Source organism: Coptis chinensis, chromosome 9, assembly GCF_015680905.1.
Source record: "Coptis chinensis isolate HL-2020 chromosome 9, ASM1568090v1, whole genome shotgun sequence".
Lineage (NCBI taxonomy): Eukaryota > Viridiplantae > Streptophyta > Magnoliopsida > Ranunculales > Ranunculaceae > Coptis > Coptis chinensis.
Window position 1 is genome coordinate 11,580,670 of NC_141464.1, and position 24,091 is coordinate 11,604,760.

Genomic DNA, 24,091 nt, shown 5'->3' on the forward strand with positions numbered 1-24,091 from the left:
CAACATATTTCACTTAATTATTTGAAATAATAATTTGTTTTATATCTAAACTTGTTATTATTATTTTTTTCAATTATGAATAAACTAGTTTGGGGTTTGGAGTTCAGGGTTTAGGGTTTAGAAATTTCTTACCAACATATTTCACTTAATTATTTGAAATAATAATTTGTTTTATATTTAAACTTGTTATTTTTTTATTTTATTTTTAAAACTGTGAATCATAAACTAGGTTGGGGGTTTGGGGTTTAGGGTTTAGGGTTCAGGATTTACAAATTTCGTACCAACATATTTTAATTAATTATTCAAAATAATAATTTGTTTTATTTCTAAACTTATTATTTTTTATTTTGTTTTTCAAATTTTGAATCATAAACTAGTTTGGGGATTTAGGGTTTAAGGTTTAAGGTTTACAAATTTCGTACCGACATAAAAAAATTTTAATTTCAAACACATTTCACTCAATTATCCAAATCTAAAATAATAATTTATTTTATATCTAAACTTGTTATTTTCCATTTTTTTTTTATTCAATTGTGAATAATAAACTAGTTTGGGGGAGTTTAGAGTTTAGGGTTTACAAATATATTTCACTCAATTATTCGAAATATATCAAAATTTCAAATATATATAGAATACTCATTACTCCTCCTTGCTCATTTTTTTTATCAAAATTCTTACTCCTTACATAGAATACTCAAGTTTCTCTACATATTAGAATACACAAGTTTATCTAAATGGAACATGAAGATGAAGAAGAAGCATTTGAGGTAATGTTTGAGGTGCAACAACAAATTAGAGAAGGAGAAAATAGAAGATATGTTAAAAGTGAAGAAGTGGAACAAAATGTTGAAGGTCAAGGTGAAGAATTTGAAAATGCGACTAGTCGAGCAAATGAGATGCCGAGAAATCGTCGACGACAAAGTGCAAACCTAAATAATGAGATAACAACATATAATTAAAATGAATACAAAACACTTGATTGATTGAATGAATGAATGGATGCAAAACACTTGAATGAATGCAAAACCAAAGCCCAAACGACATGGCTGGGTCGTTTGGGAAGAACACTATAGAATGACATGGATGAGTAGTTTGGGAAAGACTGTAGAACGACATGGTTGGGTCGTTTGGGAACACTGTAGAACGACATGGCTGGGTCGTTTGGGTACACTACAGAACTACATGACCATGTCGTTTGGGGACACTATAGAACTATATGGCTGGGTCGTTTGGACCCTTTATGAAACTACATGGCTGGGTCGTTTGGACTAAATTTAGTTAAAAGTTCATTTTTTTGTGACTTTGAAACTAAATGCAAATTGTTTGAGACTTTTGTTTTATTCTTCTATATGTAGAATTCTTTGCCGATATCCGGGAACCGATCCTCTGCAAACTCGAATGATGTGGATTGTCCACCGATTTTAAGTAATACAACATAAATTTTTATTACGGAAGAGGTATGATTGAGTATGCATTGATTTCATTTTTTTTTTAATTTTCTAAATGTAATTTTATTAGTGTATTAATAATAATAGTTGTTGTTTTTTTATGTGTTTAGGTCTTTCATACACGTAGCGAGGCAATCGGTTGGGCAACCGCTAGAGGAAGACAAGTTAATGTTGTTGTGGTCATTGAAAAGTCAGAGTGTGCCAAGGGAAACCGAGTAGCAAGATTAAATTTGGCTTGCGAGTGCTCGGGTGTGTATCGGTCACACAAGAAGGAAGGCGAAGGGAGGGCTAATAAGAGAAGGTCGGGAACCAAGAAATCAAGATGTCCATTTAAGTTAAAAGGTGTTTTCCAATGCGGCACTATCGATAGTTGAAAAATATAAGTTAGAAATAGTATTCACAACCATGTATTGGCGAATACCCTTGAAGGACATGCATTTGCTACTCGTCTGACCGTTCCAGAGTTCGAGTACTTGTCAGAGATGAGTAAGTGTGGAATAAAGCCTAAACAAATTTTGGATTCCATCAAGAATAAGTATCATGATAACATATCTAGTATATCCTAAGTCTACACTGCAAGGCAGAAGGTGAGGAAATTAGATATGAATGGTCTCACACAATTGCAGAGATTGCGTGAGTTGTTAGCAAAAGAACATTATTTTGAGGAGTTGAGACAGGATGAGAATACCGAGGAGATAACGGGGTTGTTATGGGCCCATCCAGAAGGTGTTAAGTTGGATCGGACTTTTCAACAGTTTTCATGTTAGACACTACTTACAAAACTAACAGGTATCGGTGGCCTTTCGTACAGTTTGTTGGGGTGAGTTCAACGTGGAAGTCTTTCACCGTATGTCAGGTGCTACTTCAGTCTAAAATAACAGTCGACTATGAGTGGGCCCTGCATCATTTTAGCGGCTTGCTTGGTGACATAAGCCCATCCGTGATCGTGTCTGACAGGGACTTGGCCCTGATGAGTGCCACTGACAAAATTTTCCCTAACACACACAAGCATCTATGTAGATGGCATATCGTTACGTGCGTCCTTTCAAAATATTACGATATTTTTCCAACTACAGAACTTGTAGAGAAGGCCCAATTCTCGTGGAACATTGTAGTCAAATCGAAGACAGAGGTTATTTTCCAGCGTAGATGGGATGGTTTGGAAAAATATTATAGGGTTGAGTACTGCAGTTTTGTTAATTATTTGCGAGAGACTTGGTTTCCTCACAATGATCGATTCGTATGTTGTTGGACTAACCAACACATTCACTTTGGGAGTACAACGACCAATAGATTTTAAGGGTCTCACGCTCAGGTGAAGCGTGTACTAGGAAATGCAAACTGTCACGATTTTTTGAGTATGTTTAACTTAATCCATCTGATTCTAGAGATCCAGATGTCCGAGATTATAGCTACCTTCGAGAGAAGTATGATTGTAACTCAACACCACCACCGAATTTCTTTGTTTCGTGAACTCAAAGGCCTTGTCTCACACAAGTGTTTGGACTTGCTATTTGAAGAAATAGATACCCGCGTAAAGCGTGTTAAAGATTGAGAGATCAGGTGTTGGTGTTATTTGCGCACGAGCCATGGACTGCCATGTGCTCATGAATTAATTGAGTTTGAAGAGCAAGAGCAGTCCTTCCCTTTGACTGCTATCGACCCCTTTTGGAAAACATTGTTTGCTTCTCCCAATGTGTCAGTGGGTGTTGGTCCCAATGTTACACCTTCGATGGACTTGTTCATGAATAGGTTTGCAATGGTTTCTGAAGAAAAGCAAAGGGTTATGATTAGAAAGCTTATGGAGATTGTCGTACCAGAAAGTACATGGCTAGTACCGCCTCGTGAGAAAGCAAAAACCAAAGGTCGGTCGAAATATAGATGCAGCAGAAAGCTTCCAACTGAAGATGAGAACTCTTCAAAGCGAGATCCATCTCATTTTGAACATTCTCAACGTGATCATGAGGAGTGGGTCTTGTCACAACCAAATACTACGCCCACCCAAAACACCCACACCACACCAAGAAAAAGTCTTCTCTAAAAATACCAACCCAAAATACCCACACCACACCAACAAATAAGCCTTCTCCAAAAACACCAAAAACAACCATACCAATCAAGAAATAAACCTTCTCCAAAAACACCAAAAACAACCACACCACGAAATAAGCTTTATCCAAAAACAACCACACCACGAAATGTGAGAGATGGGTTAGACTTTGGAAAGACAAGGGGTCCTAAAGATTACGGGTTGGATATTCCTGAAGAAATGCATAAATACATTGTTAGAGTCCATGACCCTGTTGGCGATGGCAACTCTAGGGTTATAGAGCTTTTTCTGCATTGCATTAGGAAGAAGTCAAGAAGATTGGCCACAGATGAGAAAGGACTTGTACCAAGAGCTTATTGACAACCTCCCCTTTATTGTACTTTGTACAGTCAAAGTGAGGTTGTTTATGCGATGAAGAAAATCCTATATGAAGAAGGTTACACACCCTTAAATAAGTGGATGAACATGCCCTTTGCTGGATACCTATTTGCTTCAAGATTTAATGTTGTTCTCCTGCATTTAGGAGCTCGTCAGTGCTTCCTTATCATGCCACTGAGAACCCAAGCAAATCTTGAAAAAGTGACCCAAGTGTTGGGTAACGCACATGTTGGTGGAAATCATTTTGTCAATGTTGAAACTTATTGAAGATTGTCCGGTTCCTCCAGTAATGCGCCAATGGCTTAGAGCTCGATATGATATTGCTGAAAGTTGAAATTTAGCCTTGATAGCAAGGCAATTGCAATTTATGGCATTGAACATTCCCAATTTAATATGGAAAAAGAGCCCATTGAAGACCCAACAGTAGATGTTATCAACTAAATTGTTTGTATGTTGTCGATATGATATTTTGATGTAATTTGGAACAAGTGTAATTTTATTTTATTTTTATGTTATTTGTTATGTTAGGGCTTTTATTTGATTTGATTTGGAAATCGAGTGATCGACTAAGTTGATTCGGACGGCAATCGAGTGATTTGGAAATCGAGCGATCTACTAAGTGATATTTTAATGTAATTTGGAACAAGTGTAATTTTGATTTGATTTTTATGTTATTTGGAAATAATGTTAGGGATTTTATTTGATTTGATTTGGAAATCGAGTGATCGACTAAGTTGATTCGGACGACAATCGAGTAATTTGGAAATCGAGTGATCGACTTATTTGGACGGCAATCGAGTGATTTGGAAATCGAGTGATCGACTAAGTTGATTCGGATGGCAATCGAGTGATCGACTAGTTGATTCGGACGGCAATCGAGTGATTTGAAATAATGTTCGTATGTTGTCAATAATGACCGAAACTACATGGTTAAGTCGTTTGGCTTTTATACCAAACAACCCAGCCACATCGTTTGGGCTTAAAGGCAAACAACATGGTCAAGTTGTTTGGCCTTTATACCAAATGATGTGGCTGGGTCATTTGGCTTTTATACCGAACGACATGGCTGGGTCGTTTGGGCTTTAAGTAAAATGATTTGCGAGTCGTTTGATATAAAGGCCAAATGATCTGACGAGGTCGTTTGGCCTTTATACCAAACGATGCGGCTGGGTCGTTTGGACAAAAAAAATTTGAAAGTTCGTTTCGTTTTTACAACACTTTCATATTCATCAAATTCCACTTAATTTCATTCAAACATCCATTCATCAAATTCATCCATTCATATTCATCAAATTCCATTCAAACATCAAACATCATTCATCCATTCAAACATCCATTCAAACATCAAACATTCATTCAAACATTATATCCATCCATTCGAAGTTAACAAATTACATTCATCAAACATCAAACCTTCATACAAACCCTAAACTAAAACAAATTACATCCATCAAACTAAAACTGAAACAAAGTTAACAAAGTTTCAAATAATCCATCCATCAAACAAATTACAAAGTTACAAACCCTAAACTGAAACAAATCATGAACTATAACACCCACCAATGTACTTGCACCTAGTCAAGTTGTACGCCCGTTCGAAGGAGGACATTGCTTCCTCTGGCATATCATTCCCAGCCAATTGCAAACCTCTCTCTAGCAAACGACTGGTTTCATCGATGACGTCATTCTGTCGAAAAAAGAAAAATCAAGATAAGTTACCAATCGAATGCAAAAAATCACAGTTATAGAAACTCAATTAAAAATCACAATACTTACAATCGGTGAACAGTTAGGTAGTGTCTCCAGGGAAGGATGAGTAGGAAGACGCTCGGGGTTCACCAAAACTACATGAAAATTCCTCGCATACCAAGTCATGTAGTTTTGATGACACTCCCATGGATAAGATGAGATAGGTCCTCGGTTGCAGGGTTGGATCACGTGATTCTGCCATGACTCCCAGTAAAGTGACCCAATATTGGTTCAGTTCATCTCATACCCGTGTCCTGCCACAGTTCTTGTTTTCCAATTTGGTATTGGAGGATCTACAGTACATGCGACGCGGACCCAACCGACGAAACCGCTTGCGGCAAAGATAAAGCTCGACAAAGTTGAAAAAACATAGCAATCCTTCAAAAAATGCAATATCATCGATCGGGTTTGTATCTCTGACACTTTTGTAGGGATGCCAATCAACTTGAAACAAAATCAAATGTGTCATTAACAACTCCAATGATCAATTACTAAAAATATATATAAACAAACTTAAATACTTACATTGAAATAATTCAAATCATCAAGTATCGTTCGATAATATTGTAATGCATGCGTTGTATCGTAATAGTGTGGAGCGACTAGGGTGTGTCTATGAGCACGCGGCTGAGACGAGCTATAGTCGAAGTTTGGGACTGCTCTAAGTACCAGAAAATACTCATAGATCCACGCCTAAATATACACAAATAGTTAATATATTGATAGAGTAATAAAATTAACATTAAAAAAAATAAACTCTAAAATACTCAAGTTTTACCCGTAGAAGAGTCATATAGCATGTAATCCCTTTCACCTTCGCACATGTGGCAGACCCAAGACCTCTATACAAAAATGTCAAAATTGCTGCACCCCATGCATACTCTTCTATCTCACTAAATTTCAACAACGGCCTCAAATAACATATAGGCACTCCAATCCCAGACTTGTCAGTAAAAACGGCACATCCAAAGAAAAACAAGATAAAAGCTCTGACAGCCCGTTGGACTTCCTGGAAAACTTCGAGGCTTTCTCCACCACCTTCCCAACAACGTCACATATGGGGCTATCATGAACCTTGTTCGCAAAATGCTTTCGGATGAATTCTAGCCTTACTTTTGAAGTAAATCTGCTAGATTCCATCTCCGCCCTAATCAAATCAATAGGGAGCCCCAGAGCAATATGTAGGAAATTTATCGATTGTTGTAAGTTCACTCATCGTCCCCTCAGACCGCTTTCTTCCTCTAATCTGCGTGACTCCGCGATTTGGACAACATCGTCCCAAAGTCACAATCATCCCCTAACCGCATATGAAAAGTGTTGATCTCTGGATGCCATCTCTCCACAAACGCAGAGATCAATGGTGGATCCATATGCTCGTGATAACTTTCCACGAGATCAAACAACCCAGTCCTTCTCAACTGTTGGGTAAATCTCGGAGACCTTTCACATTCATTCTTGAAATCCCATTGGGATAACTTCGCTAAGTGCGAAACACACTTCAATGCTCTGTGATCCTCCTGAAACAATCGAGCACGCATTAGATATATATGAACAAAAACAAAAGATTTTGTAAAAGAAAATCAAAGTACCCAAGAAAAACAAAATATTACCTTTCTCTCCCAACCATCACGAGCGACATGCACTCATACAACAACTCTGACTTATACGGGCCTCCCCCATACACACCTTTTGAAACTCCAAATCATTATTGGATTTTCTTACAAAATCCAATACCGCAGGTGCTTCTTCCATTGGTGGTACGTCTTCTACCACATATTCTTCCACATCATCATCCCCGCCATCTTCCTCCTCATCCCCCATCATCATCCCCATCCTCCTCCTCCTCTCTCTCCTCTCTCTACTTCTACTATACTCTTCCCTTTATCCATATTTACATCTAAACCTATATTAGTATCACTATCTATACTATCTTCACTAGATGAATCAACCTTAGGAACCTCAAGAACTTTTTTTCCAAATGGTCCCCTCTACACGCTAATGCCGTTAAGCCCTCTGCCCTTTGTCTCTTTCTTCCAACAGCATCACCACTAGAAAACCGCCACCAAACAATTTTTTCACACCCTTTAATGTAGTTTTCGCTACATTCTTCATATTCTTTGATTGAGGACCCATCGCTACAAAGAAAAATAAAACAAGTATTAGTAAACCATATTTAAATAAACCATATTTAAAGAAACAATGTACAAAGAAAAACACTAGAAAAGGGAGATCATCCCAAATCGTAAAACTAATATACTTATAAGCTTGCTATGATAACTCCAAGTATATATGAAGAAATAGAATGAGAAGTTCTGCTTATCCAAATTCTATCGAATTTTTTGGGCGAGTTTTCTTTGTTTGGTCAACGTTTATATGCTTAAACCTGTTATAACCTGGAAATCAATAATGACATCCTTCCAACAACCATATATACATATAACCTAACTTTTACACGATAGTGAAAATGTATATATATACAAGACTGTTTCTGTATGAACCGTCATTTATTAGGACATACTGACTACATCTCAATACTACTAAGATAAGGTCTTAAATTTGATCGCTTTAGATGTGGGAGTGGATGAAATAAAATAGAAGTTTCTAGATGGATGTTTAGAATGACCTGTACACTTAAAGTTAGTGACGTCGAGTTTATCTTGATCTCGTAACCACCTAGCATTAGTGGAGTATATGCGAATAATGATACTATTTTTCTAATGCTTTGAATATAGAACGAGGCGCAGCCTAAGGTTTGTGAATGGTGGGAAGATAATCTCTTGAATACGAGGTGATGCTAGATGTGTGATAAGGAAGCGATTTATATCTTCTTCCAAGAGGTTGTATATAGGGGGAGGGGGAGGGGGAGCCCCCCAATATTTTGTCAAAAAAAAAAAAAAAATAACATATAGTCTGTCTCTGTTGTACTTTGTACTTGCTGTAGACTATAGGTTGTTGATGAATAGTTTACTGTTAGATCCAAAAGAAAAAAGTAATAGTTTACTGACATAGGGCTAGGCCCCTAGCTGATGTTAATCTATGCATATTAGAATTGGTCTTGCATAAGCAAGTGTCTAAAGGTATGCATGACACATTGACACGAGGGAAATCAGCAGCAACTATACTGTTGTGCAATGAGATTTTCTTTATATCAACATTGATTCATGGTCGCTGTCAAGTGTAAACTAAAAAGGCCCATCACCATTCATTACATACTCAACCAAAAAAAGTTGAGAAAGGACGATAGGCTATCTAATCTCTCTTTTTTTTTTTCCGCTCATATTTGATTCTTTCATGACCTCTCTCTCAACTCTCAACGCCTAGCTCTATTTAGGCACCCTTAGTCTTTATCTAAATGGTGGCCTGAAGCATAGGTCCTGGTAATGAATGGGTCACAAGGGTCGAGGAAGTATAGAACCTTGCTCTTCCTCCAGCTATAAAGGGATGCTCAATTGATTACTCCTTAATCACATGGTTCTATGATGATTTCTCGAGAAATTATAAGGTAAGAAAATATATCAATGTATCACACATATTGGATGGAAAGTTCTAAACTCTAAAGGGTTATCAAAGAAATCAGTTTTCGAATACTCAGTACAAATTATTAATCAGCTCTAGTTATACTATAAGTTTTCATGTCAAACTGAAATATTTTGTCGTGTACGTGAAAAGGTAAAAGAAATACCAATTTCCGTATGTCTTTATACAATTCAAATATCTTATGATTTACTTAATCCATAATGTCAATTCTGGGAATCCTACATTTTGTGGTTTACGCTCAACACTCTGCACCAATATGATTCTGACATTAATATCTCACTTTACACAACACATACATGAACAACAAAGTACAGTTACCAGTCAGCATAGTTCAAATGAAGTTCCATAACATCGCGCAAATGGATAGTTCAAATTGACACTCCTAACACATCCAAAACACTTTACCAGATATGTGAAATGAAATGACATGATTCTAACAAGCAAATAGATTATAGGAGATAACTAACAACAAAAACATTTTTTTTTTTTTTTTTGCTCAAAATAATGTCTTCAGTTTTCAAATTTCACTTGAACTATCACTTTCAGTCTGACCTTCTTCGATGCCAACTTAGTTACATGATGCTTTTATATAACTAAACTAGCCGGTGCCAAACAAGAGAAAAATAAAATTTACACTGTTGTTACTTTATAATGATATTTGCTACACTAGCAAATGACCTCTTTCACTTTACTATCCAACTAACAAGTTTATGAGAAAATGAATTTTCTAAAGTACAGTTTGACATAGTATATCTTCTCTTTGCTACTTATTTCCTTTTTGTCGACAAGAACTCACAAGAACTCTAAAAAGTCAATATCGGTTTTTTACGTACATTCCTTTATTATTAACGTATTCATTAAGATACTTCTTGTGAATAAATTTCTAAATTAACCATTCTAAAGGTTGAAGGTCAGATGTATCATGTATGTGTTCTTCCACCACTCACTCTACCAAAATAACCCTAGTGGAGGACTGAAACTTTTCTGATTGAAAATTCTATCAGCCTTAGAGAATTTACACAGTACTAGAAATTGATTAAGCAATGTCATTACAAGCACATGAAATGCACATGTGTTCATTATTAGCACATATATGTTTTTTTTGGCCTATTAAATGTTCTTAACCAAGTAAATATTAATCATAAACAGAAATAGACATTAAGTAGAATGCTTTAGTTGTTTGTTTTTCTATGTGTAGGACGAGTATTGAGATGGAACTCAGTCTTCCATGTTTGAATGCATAAGAAAATAATCAACCTTGTTGAATAATTGTAAAGGGAATGAGAAGTTACCAGCAGCAACAACAATAGTAAGAACTTCTCCAACTCTTTTGAGTAGATGTACACTCTTCGTATATGACTTGTATCGTTTCAATGCAGGGTCTGGTTTCAGAAGCTGTACATGATTGAAATTATGGTGAGTCAGATGAAATGAAGACATAATATTTGAATCCATAAAGATTGCTAAGCAAATAATCCATCACTTTCTTTGAAACAACTCAAACAAGAAAAAATTTCCTCAATGATACAGACATAACTTATAATTGGAGGGGAAATAATAATAATAATAAAAAAAAACTTACAGTTTTCTCACGAGGTCCAGGTTCGATATGAAAGCCCGAGCAATTGAAGAACTCGCAGAGCAATTGAAGAACTTGCAGAGAGAATACTTCACTGAAACTGAATTGGATTGTCTCCCGACTTGCAAAAGCTTCAATGGCCACGTCGAAGGGTTCAATTTTGCGATTGTTTATGGATTGTTTCAATTGAATTGAAACTGAAACTGAACTGTTTCAATTGGATTATTTATGGATTGTTTCAATTTCGCGATTGTTGATTTTGGGTTTTTTTGTTAGGGCGATAATTTTGGCAAACGTTGAAAGGTTTTGGGCGAGAGAGATGACCGGTTAGAAACTTAGAATAGGTTTCCCGGTTTCGCGATTTGGTGGGGATGGTGTATTGGGCTTTTGTTTGGGCTTTGTTGTTTGGGTTTGGGCTGGAAGCTGCCCAATCTAATTGTAGTGGCGCCCAGTACAGAACCCTAGAATTTCTACTAAACATTCGACACTTGATTGTGGAGCACAGCTAATTCACTGGACAATCTATGCGGGCTTCTTTTCATACTTAAAGCTCTTATATAGCATACGGCTCAGCTTGCTCGCAAGCTTCATTTCCAAGTTGCCTAATACGCTTGGACAGTGCTGGTAGTCTGGTACTACTACCTGCATGGCATCCACAATTGGATGCGTTAGGCACTCATGCTCAGACAAAACTTAATCACTTCATCGAGTTCAGTTTGTTCCTTCACAACTGGCAAGCAACGATATCAGGTTTTGCTTTCACTGCTCCAAACGACCAAACCCATCTATTGCCGACCACAGAGTTTGAGGGGATGTTAAATCATATTGATGTAGTGTTATAGTTAACACAGCTCAAGACACTATAACACGTCCAAATTACTGGAATTAAGGGTGGAATTTGAGCCGAGTGCTCGGAGCTCGGCTTGGGCTTGGTTCGTTTAAGCTCGGCTCGAGCTCGCTCGTTTAACTATATGAGCCGAACTCGAGTTCAAATTAAAGCTCGTGTAACAAATGAGTTTGATGAAACTTGGCTCGTTTAGCTCAAATAACATATTTATAGTGTAAAATAACCAAGCGGCTCGGGCTTGACTCATTTAAGCTCAGCTCGAGCTCGCTCGTTTACTATATAAGCCAAGCTCGAGCTCAATTTAAAACTCGTGTAATTAGCGAGCCGAGCTTGAGCATGGTAAAGCTCCGCTTGTTTAGCTCGAATTCCACCCTTAACTGGAATTCTAAAAGTCGCATTTAATAACAATACAACACAGGCAGATATACGTATACCAACAAAATGAATCACCATCTAATTTGATTCCGTGGAAACATGTAACTTTAATTAAAATGGTTCAAGCACTGATGCTGCTTGCCTTCAGTTCCGTACAGCTAAAGTACAATCATTTCAAGTTCAGTGGTAAAGTTGTGTAAAAGAAAAGACTGATGTAACTCCATATTTTTAGGGTGATTGAAAAGGAGAACCTTACACCTCTTAGGATCATAATCTGTACAAGCATATACATAGTTCCTACATACAATTTACAGATCCTTCCCTACTCTGAGTTTCTGGCTTTTACCAGTCTGTATGGTAGAAGTCTAGGCAACAGCTCAGAACCGAAAAAGGAAGAAGTGCCTCAAACGGACTTATATCCATCTAAATTAACTAAATCATCACCTTCTGGTTGCTAAGCAGAAAGGCCGATCAGATGGAATTGCTCATAACTTCATACTCCATTAAGCTCTATTTAACATGGGAGTCGTAAGTGTCAAACACAGAATCTGGGATAATCACAGGCAACTTATCTATGTACATGAAGAGCCTCCTCAGGTTCTCCCTTGTCAAGGTTGCCATGTCTACCACATCCCTGCTGTCAGTAAGAACCCACAGATCACCTGAATTCACCCTCTTGAGGCTATTGCGGCAGAAGGGGCATGACTGTGATCTTGAATTCCTGAAACAACAGACAATAGATTGTTTTCAATAAAATATACTGCTGATTTAGGCTTTTGTTCATGGACAAGCAAAAAATGATTCTACACACCAAACCTACAGAGAGGTTGCTGTGAATTAGGAATGTCATCTAGCAAAGCAAGATCTTGGCACACCCGAGATACAAGTGAAATACACGACTACACAAGCTCCTCAATCAAAACGGAAGGGTCAAGGAAGGTTTTCAAGCTGTAGTTGGCAATAAACACCAACCCTTTCAATTCAAAATTTTATAGGCTAATAATAGTGCAAGAATGACCCGGGACTACGGTCATGGTTACTGTATGTACATAACGCAGAAGGCCCAGACAGGTAAGGCCCAGTTTCATCTTATGGAGACCCTTTCTCGTACTATCTGTATCGAAGAGATGCCACAAAGTGTTCACTCCCTTCTCTACCTGACAAAATGTTCTTAATTAATTAACAAAAAAGTCTCAACTACAACCTCACTCATGCATGACAAATTTGTCATTTTGTCCTCAAATGGAGAAGAATATTTGAAACCTCTCAAACCGTCACACGAGTAATGCAAGCATGTTAGACTAGTGCACAACGGCTTTCCTTTTTTTCTCACTATCACTTCGGAATATAAATAAGAGGGAGGCTAGTAGGCAACACACTTGTGAGTAGCCTATATACCACCTCACTACAAGACACTCTTGTTCATGGGATTCTAAATATCAAAAGTACAAATCCAAAACCCCAAGACAAATGTTTATTTTTCACTAAGGTGTAGTGCTTTGCACTCAAAATGTACTCCGCCAAATAGCATTCCTCTAAAAATGTATTCCCAGCAGAAAGGAATTAGAGTTTCATGTTCTCCTTGTTATTGACAAGGCACAGATTTCTAACGGTAGAAATCTGTGCGTCATTACAGGGGAATACATCAATACCGACAATACGAAACATCTTGCCTTCCAGGCTACCTATTATTTATTCGCTCAGGTTAAACTGATGAAACACACTAAGGTCATCCATCGATGTCAGATTTATGACTAATCTTCAAGATACACACTAGCGCATAACTCTCCAGTGACCAGTCCAGATTTCTCCACGATCCATCAGATATTAGGTATGATGCATCAGGTTAACCTGTTTTTAATCACTCACATGTAAAATAATTACTCTCTAACTAATTAGGTCACCTTTTATTACCTCGGCTGAAATATATAAGAAATAGAAAGCAGACCATGAAATAAAATGTATTTATCAGTTCCCTGAGCATAGCAGTTACCCAGAATTTACGGTTTTTAGCAGTCCTAGAAAAGGATTTAGTCACAAAATGAGTAGACCATCTCATACCTGATTCTTACTGGAAATATCTCAACTACATAGTAACCTAATTCACATAGTGACGGCTAATGGTCTGTGGTGACATCAGATAAGCTATGCTGTCAGGGCGTAGCGCAAAGCCTTTATTCCTTTAACAAGAAGCTGCAACTATATTCGCTAAAAAATATCACCTTAACCGCCAGGGTACCTCGCTTGCCTTGGGCCGCCACAGACTTGTAGAACTTCCAATGTTTTTTATTTGAAATATTTAGAGGGTTAAGGCAGACCCACACCAGTTACATTGAAGGACCCTAGCTAGCGCCTGAAGGCTCATCAACCCCGAAGGGAACCTAGCCCGAAGGCTCTCGCCGATGCGCCATTTTGAGTAGATCCAACCGCCTCCACCTTGTCCATGAAGACTTGCTTTCGCTTCTCGGTCCACCCAATCGTAGCAGCACCTTGTCTCTAGCCCACAGGCTCACTTGGCCCAAAGGCCCATCACATAATTACACAAGAAATAACTCCCAACCAACACTAGGTAGGATTCGAACTTGCAACCTCTCCCATGAGGAGAAGGGTACACAACCAATTGAGCTAGAACTTCCAATGTTGATCATTAATTTCCTTTAATTTTTTACTTCTTACTTGATGTTGGCTATTATCAATCTGTTCTGGCCCTATAATTTAGTCAGTTGATAATTTAAGTGCAATCTTTGGTAACAACAAATCTGAGGCACACTAGTAAGCAATTTCCTGTAGGCTTGCTTGGCAAACAAGGTTTCTTTGTCCTTATCCAATTGTGGGAACTAGCTCATTACTAAGTCATATTTTGCCAAACCAATAATTTAAAATCATCATCATAAAAGTTAGGTGTTTCATATGAAGTGATCTTTCCACCTTGACTTTCCACACCATTTAAATTAAGGTAAGATTCCTTAATCCTTCTTCCCGGGTATGTGCTCTTCGCAAAGTTAAATGACACACTTCCGAATAAGACAAACCAAATGTAACAGGACCTTAAAATGTAATACGTCTTTCTAACAGAGCTTTCCTTCATACTAGGCATAAACACATGTATCCTAGATGATCAACAACTAATAAAACTACATTCTAAAATGTGAAACCAGTTACCACATCCATGTGAGAATATCTTCCTCCGAGCTGGCGATTGGGTATAATGAGTTACAAAGACACAACAACAGATGTGCATACACTTATACCTTGCAGAGTCGCAGCTAAACACTCACCAGTCACCACTTTGGCTTAAACTGTAACACCTTGCCTACTGGCCAATCATAGGGTGCATTGTAATGCACCTCCTAAGTCCTAAAAGAGGTTTGAGATATTTAGGTACTCAACAAAATTCCAAGTTATTTTCGAAAAATGATCTTAAAAAGGAATCATCATTAAAATATGAATCAGAAATTGGTTCCTCTGAATACGTAATAAAAAAGTGTAACTCTAGTCTCTAGATACTACAGCTCGTAGACAAAGTTGTCCCTACACTGTTCATTATTTCTCTTGAATAGTGCCATAGCAGGATTGAGGAGTTTGTTTAAGAAACCAAACTGATTTTCTATCGAAGGTTTAGATGTTGGGATAGAATCCTATCAAACCAAGTAATGCCCAAAATAACCCAGCCTATCATCCGCCTTGATGCTTTAAATATCTTTCGATAATCAATAAACAAAGAACTAGAAAGGATAAAAGAAAATGCATGACAAATACTAAATCACAATTACTACTGAAATAATAGGTAACAAATGGAGATGATGAAGAAAAGGAAGGGGTGTAAAGCAATACCATTCGCGGTAGCACTTCATGCACATAGCATGGTTACAGTTAGGCAAGACAATCTTGCTGTTCATCTCCATGCAAATCCCACATTCATCTTCTCTTTCAACATCCATCTCTGAAAAAATTTTACAATCCTCGTCATCTCTTCTTCTATACCTTTCAATACACACTGCCTTCTGTTTTCTATCTTCCATATCGGTAATGCCTCTTTCAAGTTGAATTAAAGAGGGAAATATCACAGCTGCTCCAAACAGCACAGGAGGGAAGAAAAGATCAGACAATAATATGAAGCCCATAGTAATTAAAAAGCATAAGAAACAAAGTTGCATTCAAGACAGAATGTTTACCATAAAATTCCCTTATACTTGCTTTTCTTTCATGAGTCGACATAGTCGTTGTCCCATCCACATAAACCTGAAGCATATAGTTAACTTCATCAATTCAGAGGCCATCATTTGTAAAATTCATACAAACAAACTCTTCAAAACAGAAGGTACGTGACCTTATAAATTAGAATTCTAAGTAATCCAAGGGCACCAGCAAGGTGGCAATCTGTCCATTGTACTAGGAAAAGGAACAAATGTGCCACAGGGCTGTAGGACATTCTCATCTGCAGGCAAGCTCCATCATAGTCCCTTGGATACTCGGACGCCCTACAGCTCACATTAAAGTATCAGACCTCATAATATACAAAATTTAATAGAAGTCCTAAAGCGTATAAGAAGCTGAAGCAGTACTTGAGAAATTCAATAACTTGGATAACTGAGAAAAAGAAGGGAAAATAAGCTTGCAACAACACAATAAAGGGTGTTTCTAAACGCAGCAGTGAATAAATAAGTTTTAAGAAAGTAGTATTTTATTAACCAGCCAAGTTCACAACATTAACGGCTTTGTTAAGTGCTGATTTATAAATAATTGCTTCTGTTGGAGTTTCAGTTAAAACTAACTTTTGGATTCGCTATGTTGCTTGAGAGTTTCAGTTCCAAACTATTAGGAATATTTAGTATGTGAAAGCTAGCACAGTGGTTCAGATATTAGCTCAAACAGTATGCCGCCGGAACATCCTCATTGTTATAATATCCAACTACCCAGCATCTACTTTTAGAAATGGGAACACATTACTTTATCTACAAAAATTAACAACACAAACAATTCAACTCACAGTTCACATGTAAACGAGCTTGGTAAAATAAACACAACATGGAAAGAAACTGTATGGGATGGCTCAGAAAAGCCATCCATCAGAAAACACCAGAATCTCGCCAGGAACAAAACAAGCTATTTTCTGTGACAACACCTCAGATACACCTCCGAGTATAAACATAAATAAATAAAAATAAAAAATAAAATAAAAATAAAAATGAAAATGAAAATGGGGGAGGGGGAGGGGGATCAATAATGCTGCTTATCCTCACCATCGTAACTTATGAGTTATGACATAACTTAGGATAGGCGAAATGATTCAAGAACTACGTTCATCAACGAAACAGAACCTCTTTTTTTTATCCATGATAGTTAATTTATTATTATAACAAATAGAAAAATAAATACAATGATACATTCGTAATTGAGTAGTTAGCCAGCAGCTATTTAAAGAAGACGAAGATCCCTATAACAAACTACCCTAACCCCTAATACAATCGTTCCACCAGGGAAGAGCACCCCAAACCATCAAACAAAACAAAAATGAAGAAAAGAAGTTTGAAGACCATACAAGAAATACAGAGACCCCCAAAGATCAACTAAGTTAACAGCACCTATCCTATCACCCCTGCCAATAGTTGATCACCACCCAATCCACCTCGCTCTCCTCCCTATTGCAGTCTTCCTCCAACCACTCATCCTCTGAACCATACAAATCATCAATCCTCCTAAGACTCTTCATAGTAGTCAACTACCCTCTTCCATTATAGCTCCGCCTCCTCTCTCCGATTGTCAATTAACAAACCCTCTCTACTAAAAACTCAATGAGCAGAACTAAATTGTCACAACTGTTCTCGTAGCCTTAAGCCTGATATGACAGTTCAAAATACACGAAATGTCGAGATACACCAAACAAGAAACTACCTCTAGTGCATATCCAACATAGACATCATGCTCTCCGTTCCCAATTTATAGACATAAAAACCATCAAGTAAAACCCCAAGTAACAGTGGTCCACAAAGTTGGTGCAAACCATTCAGTATAAACTTGTCAATAAATTTTAATCCCTCCCACAGTATCAATAATATTTTAAAAAAAAAATATGATACTTCAAGTAATGGTGAATATTCAGCACCAAAATTGATGTCTTTTAGGCCTTCTTATAAAACTTTCTGGCTTAAATCAACATCAGCACATTATTCAACTGATCCACTATGCCCTACCTTGTGTGTGAAACTCAACCACAACACAGTCAAGAAGATAATTGGTGGATTCCAGGAAAACATTTATGTCTCCCATCAACTTTTTCCTTCACACTTCTGACAGATTGAGCTCTAAACAATCAGTGATTTTTTCTTTCCTCAAGTGCTTGGAGAACCCTGTCCCTCTCCTTTGCAAATTAAATGCATAACCTGTGGCTCCTTAAAAGTAGGAACCAGACGTGAGGATAGCATCACGGCGTCAGGCAGCTCCAATTGCACAAAAAACATAATTACCGCGTCGCAAAGATTCGCGTAAACCAGATGAACAAAGTCGTTTGTGTCTAGTTCCTTAGAGATTGCAATACAAACATCTCATATTTCTTATTAAAAACTTTGCAGTATATTTCACTGAGAAAGTAACATGCTAACAGTAGACTTATGATCGTATGTTTCAATACAGTGTATCCGTCAAGGGCGTCACCAGCTATCAAGTAATTCTTTACACAAAATAAAGCAATTCAAATGTGTTCTGTCTAAAAACCCAACTACACTAGACGAATTTTAAATTCTCTTTCTTATCTCCGTACTCAAAATACTCACTCATAGAAAAGTTACTACTGCACTGAGAATACATTGTCAGATAGGCAATTACAAAAAATAAACGTCCACTTAAATTCAACTTCGATTATTCATTTATTCAACAATCAATATAAGCATTTAACATCTTCACAGTCCACGGTTATTTCATCACAATTTGACTAAACTTGCACATTAGAATAATCAATACATTACTTCATCACAGTCCACGAACCCTAACTATTGTGTCATAATAATTCATGTAAACCAGATGGACATACTCAATTGTGACTAGCTCCTTAGAGAGATAGCAATCCCAACATCTCATAATCTTATTCAAAACTTCACAGTAAACTTCTCTAAGAAAGTCACAAGCTGACTTATGATCATATTTAAAAAATGGCGTCTATGCCTAACTTGCACTCAACTAGCTCAAGTAGTTCTATACACTGATCAAGCAATGTAGACAGGCTGTGTCTTAATAACCCAACTAAACTAGTCGAATTTTGAATTATATTTCTTTAAATTCCATACTCAAAATAGCTCACACAAATAGAATTTACAACTGGACAGTGAATGCATTGTTAATACTTCGTTTTACCCAAGTAATTAGGTAAAATTCCACCTAATTTCATATATTTATGTATCCTAAATTCAACAACTTCACAGTCCATGGTCACTTCACATTTTGATTAAACTAGCATTCAAATAAGCAAATACATTTACTGAACAAAAACTATTGAACTGCTTTTATAGGTTTCATGTTTTGACATGCTAACAGAATATCAATATCTAACCAGAAACACCATCAAACACATAAAACCTCCAAAACAAGCAATTTCAGCACTAATCAAAACCAAAAGCAAACATTTTGACCAGACTACCCTTACAATCTAATTCATCAAAGTAATAAACACTAACCATATTCAAAAATTCAAACTTTTTCAACTTACAGAGTGTTGGCATGTTGAATATCAGCTTCTAGACCTTTCAAAGAATCTTTGAAAGATTTTCGCATAGACCCAACGAACATCTCCCTCTTTCTCTCAAGTCTCTCACCCCTCCCTTCACAGTCTCTCACTCTCGTTTTCTGGGTTTCTTCTACAAAAATAATATTAATAAAGTGAAGAAGAAGAAGAAGAAAAAGAAGTTTAGTTATTTGACACGTGTACCAGCGGGTGTCATTTAATATTTGATAAATGGTAATTTTGACGCTCTTATCCACTTTCTTGTCTTTTCTCTACCGCTTTCGGTACCCTTCTGGCTCCACGATACACTTTAAAAAAATAGTAATAATAAAAAAAAAAGCTTAGTTTTTACCCATTTTAAATCTAGTTTTAATTAGACTTATATCGGAATGGGATTTATTGTCTGGTATGTTGATGGTCCCAATCAAAGGTGTTATTATTAAGGGTCTCTCTCATTGACAACTATATATTACTGTCGAGTAATCTATTCTTAAGTGGCTGTTTTCTATATAACTGTGAGTCCGTGACTACATTTTGGTATGTACTATTATTTTATTCAGAGATTGGGCCTGAAGCCCACCATTCTAATTTAATTTCGGATAAAAGACATAGACTTTTGTAATTATGTTAAAAGCCCACCCAGTCAATTTTTTGGTAATATTACAAATTTGTCCCTCACCCCATCTTCCCCAAACAGAAATCTAAATAGTTTGAAAACAAAAAAACAAACCCTAGTTCCTCCAAATTAAACCGAAAAGTATGAAAAGTGTAACATGGAAATTTGAAATTTGAAATTAATGGCGATTCCACCGATTTTGTACATTAAAAACCGAGATCTACTCGAAACAAAAAACAACCAACTATTACAAAAGTGAGAAACTAAATTTAAAATTTCCATATATATATATATATATATATATATATATATATATATATTTATATTTAATTTTAGTTGTATTTTGTGTTTTGGTTTAATGAACTTGCTTTTTGCTTAAATGAACATGAAGCTTAAATGTTGATGCTTGTTGTTTGATTTTACATGTTGTTTTCAATTGTCAACTCCTACTGCAACATGGGTGTTACACTATACGTCAATTACCATTGCAACATGGATGTAGCACAATCAATTACCATTCCAACAACCACAGTCAACTCATATTACAATATGGATGTTGCACTGTCAATTATCATTACAACATGGATGTTGCATAGTCAATTACTACTGCAACAACCATTGTCAACTAATACTGCAACATGAATATTGCCTTCGCCGGGCTTACCATCGCAACAACCACCGCAACATGAATGTTACATCATTAATTACCACTGCAACATGGATGTTGCACTGTCACCTCTACTGCAACATAGATGTTGCACTGTTACATTGACATCAAATAATTGAGATTACATGTACTCATATATGAATGTTAAAGAACTTAATGGTTATACACAATAGAAAGTGCACTTATTACTTTTGATTCAAATGTACTATAAGTATTATCGTGATGAAGTTAACATAAAAAGAATGGATCTTTAGCTCAAAAAGGTAGAGCGCTTGGGAGAAGAATCCCAAGATGATGGTGGTTCAAATCCACCAAGATTCGTTTATATGTGTATATAGTATTAAGTCTCACGCATAGTTCTAGCATTAAGTCTCATGCATTACATCAAAAGTAAGTCTCACGATGGTTCTTGTACAACATCCCATCGCAATATATGGATGTTGCACCTTCATTTATAACCTCAACATGAATGTTACACTCTCAATTACGATCGTAAATATGAATGTTGCAATCGTTAATTAGAATGTTTCACTCTCATTCACGACGACGCAACATGAATGTTGCATTCTCAATTAAAATGTTGCACTATCAAGTATCAATTACGACTACAACATGAATGTTGCACTCTCAATTATGATCGCAATATGAATGTTGCAATATCAATTAGAATGTTGCACTATCAATTATGATCAAAACATGAATGTTGCACTCTTAATTACAATTGCAACACAAATAATTTCACAGATATAAATTCCATTATAACAAATAAAAAAAAAATGACTAACTAATAATCTCAAATGAGTATCTAACATTCAATAAAAGAATACAATGAGTATCAATTTCTCATTAATAAATGTCAAGACCATACTTAAAAATCTCAATTAAGATAACAAAAAATATGGTTTGCCGAGAACATCAAAACCGATCACGACTAAACGAATCACACCGGTGCTTTCAATTTTTTTTTTTTCTTGAGTCTACCAGACCAATCTTCGGACTATACGGATAAACCGTAGGAAAATCAAGCATATGTCTTGGCATAGAACTATTCGAAACTAGCTTGATAGAATGTGAGTAACATTGCCTGAATGCCATCACTGCATATCCTTCATCAATGTAGTTATAAAAGGAATCACCCTTACTACCAATACAAGCGATAACATGTATGCAAGGGAAATTATCGACACGCTAATAGTTACAAGTACATGATCTATTCATTAAATCAACTGAATGAATGACGTCGCTATGAACTAGAAACTGATTTTCATTTGATCTAACCACCCTCAAAGTCCTTATAGCTTCAACCTTACTAACCAGTACTATCTCCATTTTTGGACATAAAATGGAATTCTATTTCATAGACTCCTCCAATCTGTTCCAAGTCATTTCTATCATCTTTTCCATGATTCCAAAAAGCATAGGAATAATAGGCAGGAAGCGCTCTTTAGTGATCCATATCATTCATTGAAACATTCGATCGGTTAGTGTCGAAAGCACATGTATCTTACCATATCTAGCACCGTGAAAGTATGCATTTGCCCAATTTTCCAATCTAATATCCACAAAACCTTTTGCACAGAAAACCACCATGTTTCTTCAACTTTTCAGACAAGGCAAAATTCATGATGAGAAGCTATATAAGCACAATCGTAAAATAGCTTCACAACATATTTTCTCAATTTGTTATCTTTCAGATAACATAACCAACATTGTTCTTCAAGTGCCAAAAACAATATGAGTTAAATGACCTTGAAAACACAATTAGAATATTACACAATGTATTCAACGATAACTTTACAAAGTATGTAGTAACAATATCAATAATTCAAAGTAAAGAAAATCAGATATTAAATTAAACAATCAATATATATAGCAACCGCTTGAAATCACAGGAGTATGCAATGAAACTAATCTACATAAAGGGGAAATGCTTCATTTGTAATGAAATCTAAAAAGTCAATCAATACCAAATTTCAAAGGTTATTTTGAAACCCAAAATCATAAATAATAAAAACACTCATTTTTTTAGAACGATTAGAGGAAAAAAAGAGAGTGGGGAGAAAAGAAGATGGAGAGGCAAAGTGATTACTTTGATTGTGGGAGATGCTAAGGTCGACAGTTAGTGTATGTTGGAGTGTGGTGATGAAGATATATTTTGAGAAGAGAGGTGTTTGTGAGGAAAAACTTGAAAAGGGTAAAATGGGCATTTTGAATAAATGAAACACAAAGAAAAGACTTAAACTTCGAAATTTACCGGTTGGAACCTTTATTTCACATTTCAAAAAATCGGGTGGGCTTTAGGTGTAATTAATAAAGTCAATGGGTTTTAAGCTAATAAAGACCGGAATTAGGGTTTTAAACCTAGTTTTATGTATTTTTTTTTATTTTTTTTTTAATTTTTTGCCAATTGAAATAGTCCGAAAATTTGTTAAAAATCTAATTGTACACGTTCTTGAGTTTGTAAAAATACATATTATTGGGTAAAACAATTTTAGTGGTCACATGACAAGTATAAAAAATCAACGAAATTTTGAGAATTCATTTTTTTTAGCCTAGGTGAACTAGGGGTGTTCATGGGTCGGTTCTGGGTCGGTTCTTACCGGTTTCGATTCTGGGTCTATTTTTAGCGGTTCCTATCGGGTTCGGTTCTTTCATGGTTTTTCCTATATTTTGAAAACCCAGACCCATACCCATTAAATAAGTCGGTTCCGGTTCCTTATCGGGTTATACATTTTTATTGCTAAAATTATTATTTTTAGTTATATAACCGATATAAAAGTTGGTTTACGGGGACTATAACACTTGTCATCGATATTTTTGTCCTCTCATAAGAAGTAATGATCCTAAATTCAATAATAATATTTGAAAGTTATCTAAAAATTTTAAATACATTCTCATACATTATATGTATGTGTATATTTTAAATCGAACATATGTATATTATACTATACGTAATGCGTCATATATAGAATAAATACCACATATACCACAATTGTTAGTTAGCATTACACGATTCGTTATCTAATATATATACATGTAATATATCAAGCACGCATTAATGCTCATGTATTAGTTAATATAGACAAGGCATAAGTTAATTCATAGTATACGACTATATACGATAGACG

At 36.1% G+C, this 24,091-nt stretch overlaps 2 protein-coding genes across 2 annotated transcripts; both read right to left on the bottom strand.

Annotated features, from left to right (window-relative positions):
* Window positions 1-5,208: 5,208 nt before the first annotated feature.
* On the bottom strand, window positions 5,209-11,526 carry LOC147474759 (uncharacterized). The gene is made up of 9 exons (XM_086585180.1): window positions 11,523-11,526; window positions 11,308-11,383; window positions 10,745-10,949; window positions 10,455-10,557; window positions 7,236-7,760; window positions 6,404-7,142; window positions 6,151-6,318; window positions 5,653-6,069; window positions 5,209-5,563 (listed from the first exon to the last, which is right to left on the bottom strand). Exons 1-5 carry the CDS (start codon window positions 11,524-11,526, stop codon window positions 7,630-7,632), a joined length of 519 nt encoding a protein of 172 aa, XP_086441306.1. The 3' UTR covers window positions 5,209-5,563; window positions 5,653-6,069; window positions 6,151-6,318; window positions 6,404-7,142; window positions 7,236-7,629.
* Window positions 11,527-12,045: 519 nt separating this feature from the next.
* LOC147474760 (E3 ubiquitin-protein ligase AIRP2-like) lies at window positions 12,046-19,877 on the bottom strand. Its single transcript, XM_086582032.1, has 5 exons — window positions 19,666-19,877; window positions 16,294-16,444; window positions 16,139-16,205; window positions 15,798-16,032; window positions 12,046-12,684 (listed from the first exon to the last, which is right to left on the bottom strand). The coding sequence occupies exons 1-5, from the start codon at window positions 19,743-19,745 to the stop codon at window positions 12,474-12,476; spliced, it is 744 nt and encodes a 247-aa protein (XP_086438158.1). The 5' UTR covers window positions 19,746-19,877; the 3' UTR covers window positions 12,046-12,473.
* Between the last annotated feature and the right edge of the window lie 4,214 nt (window positions 19,878-24,091).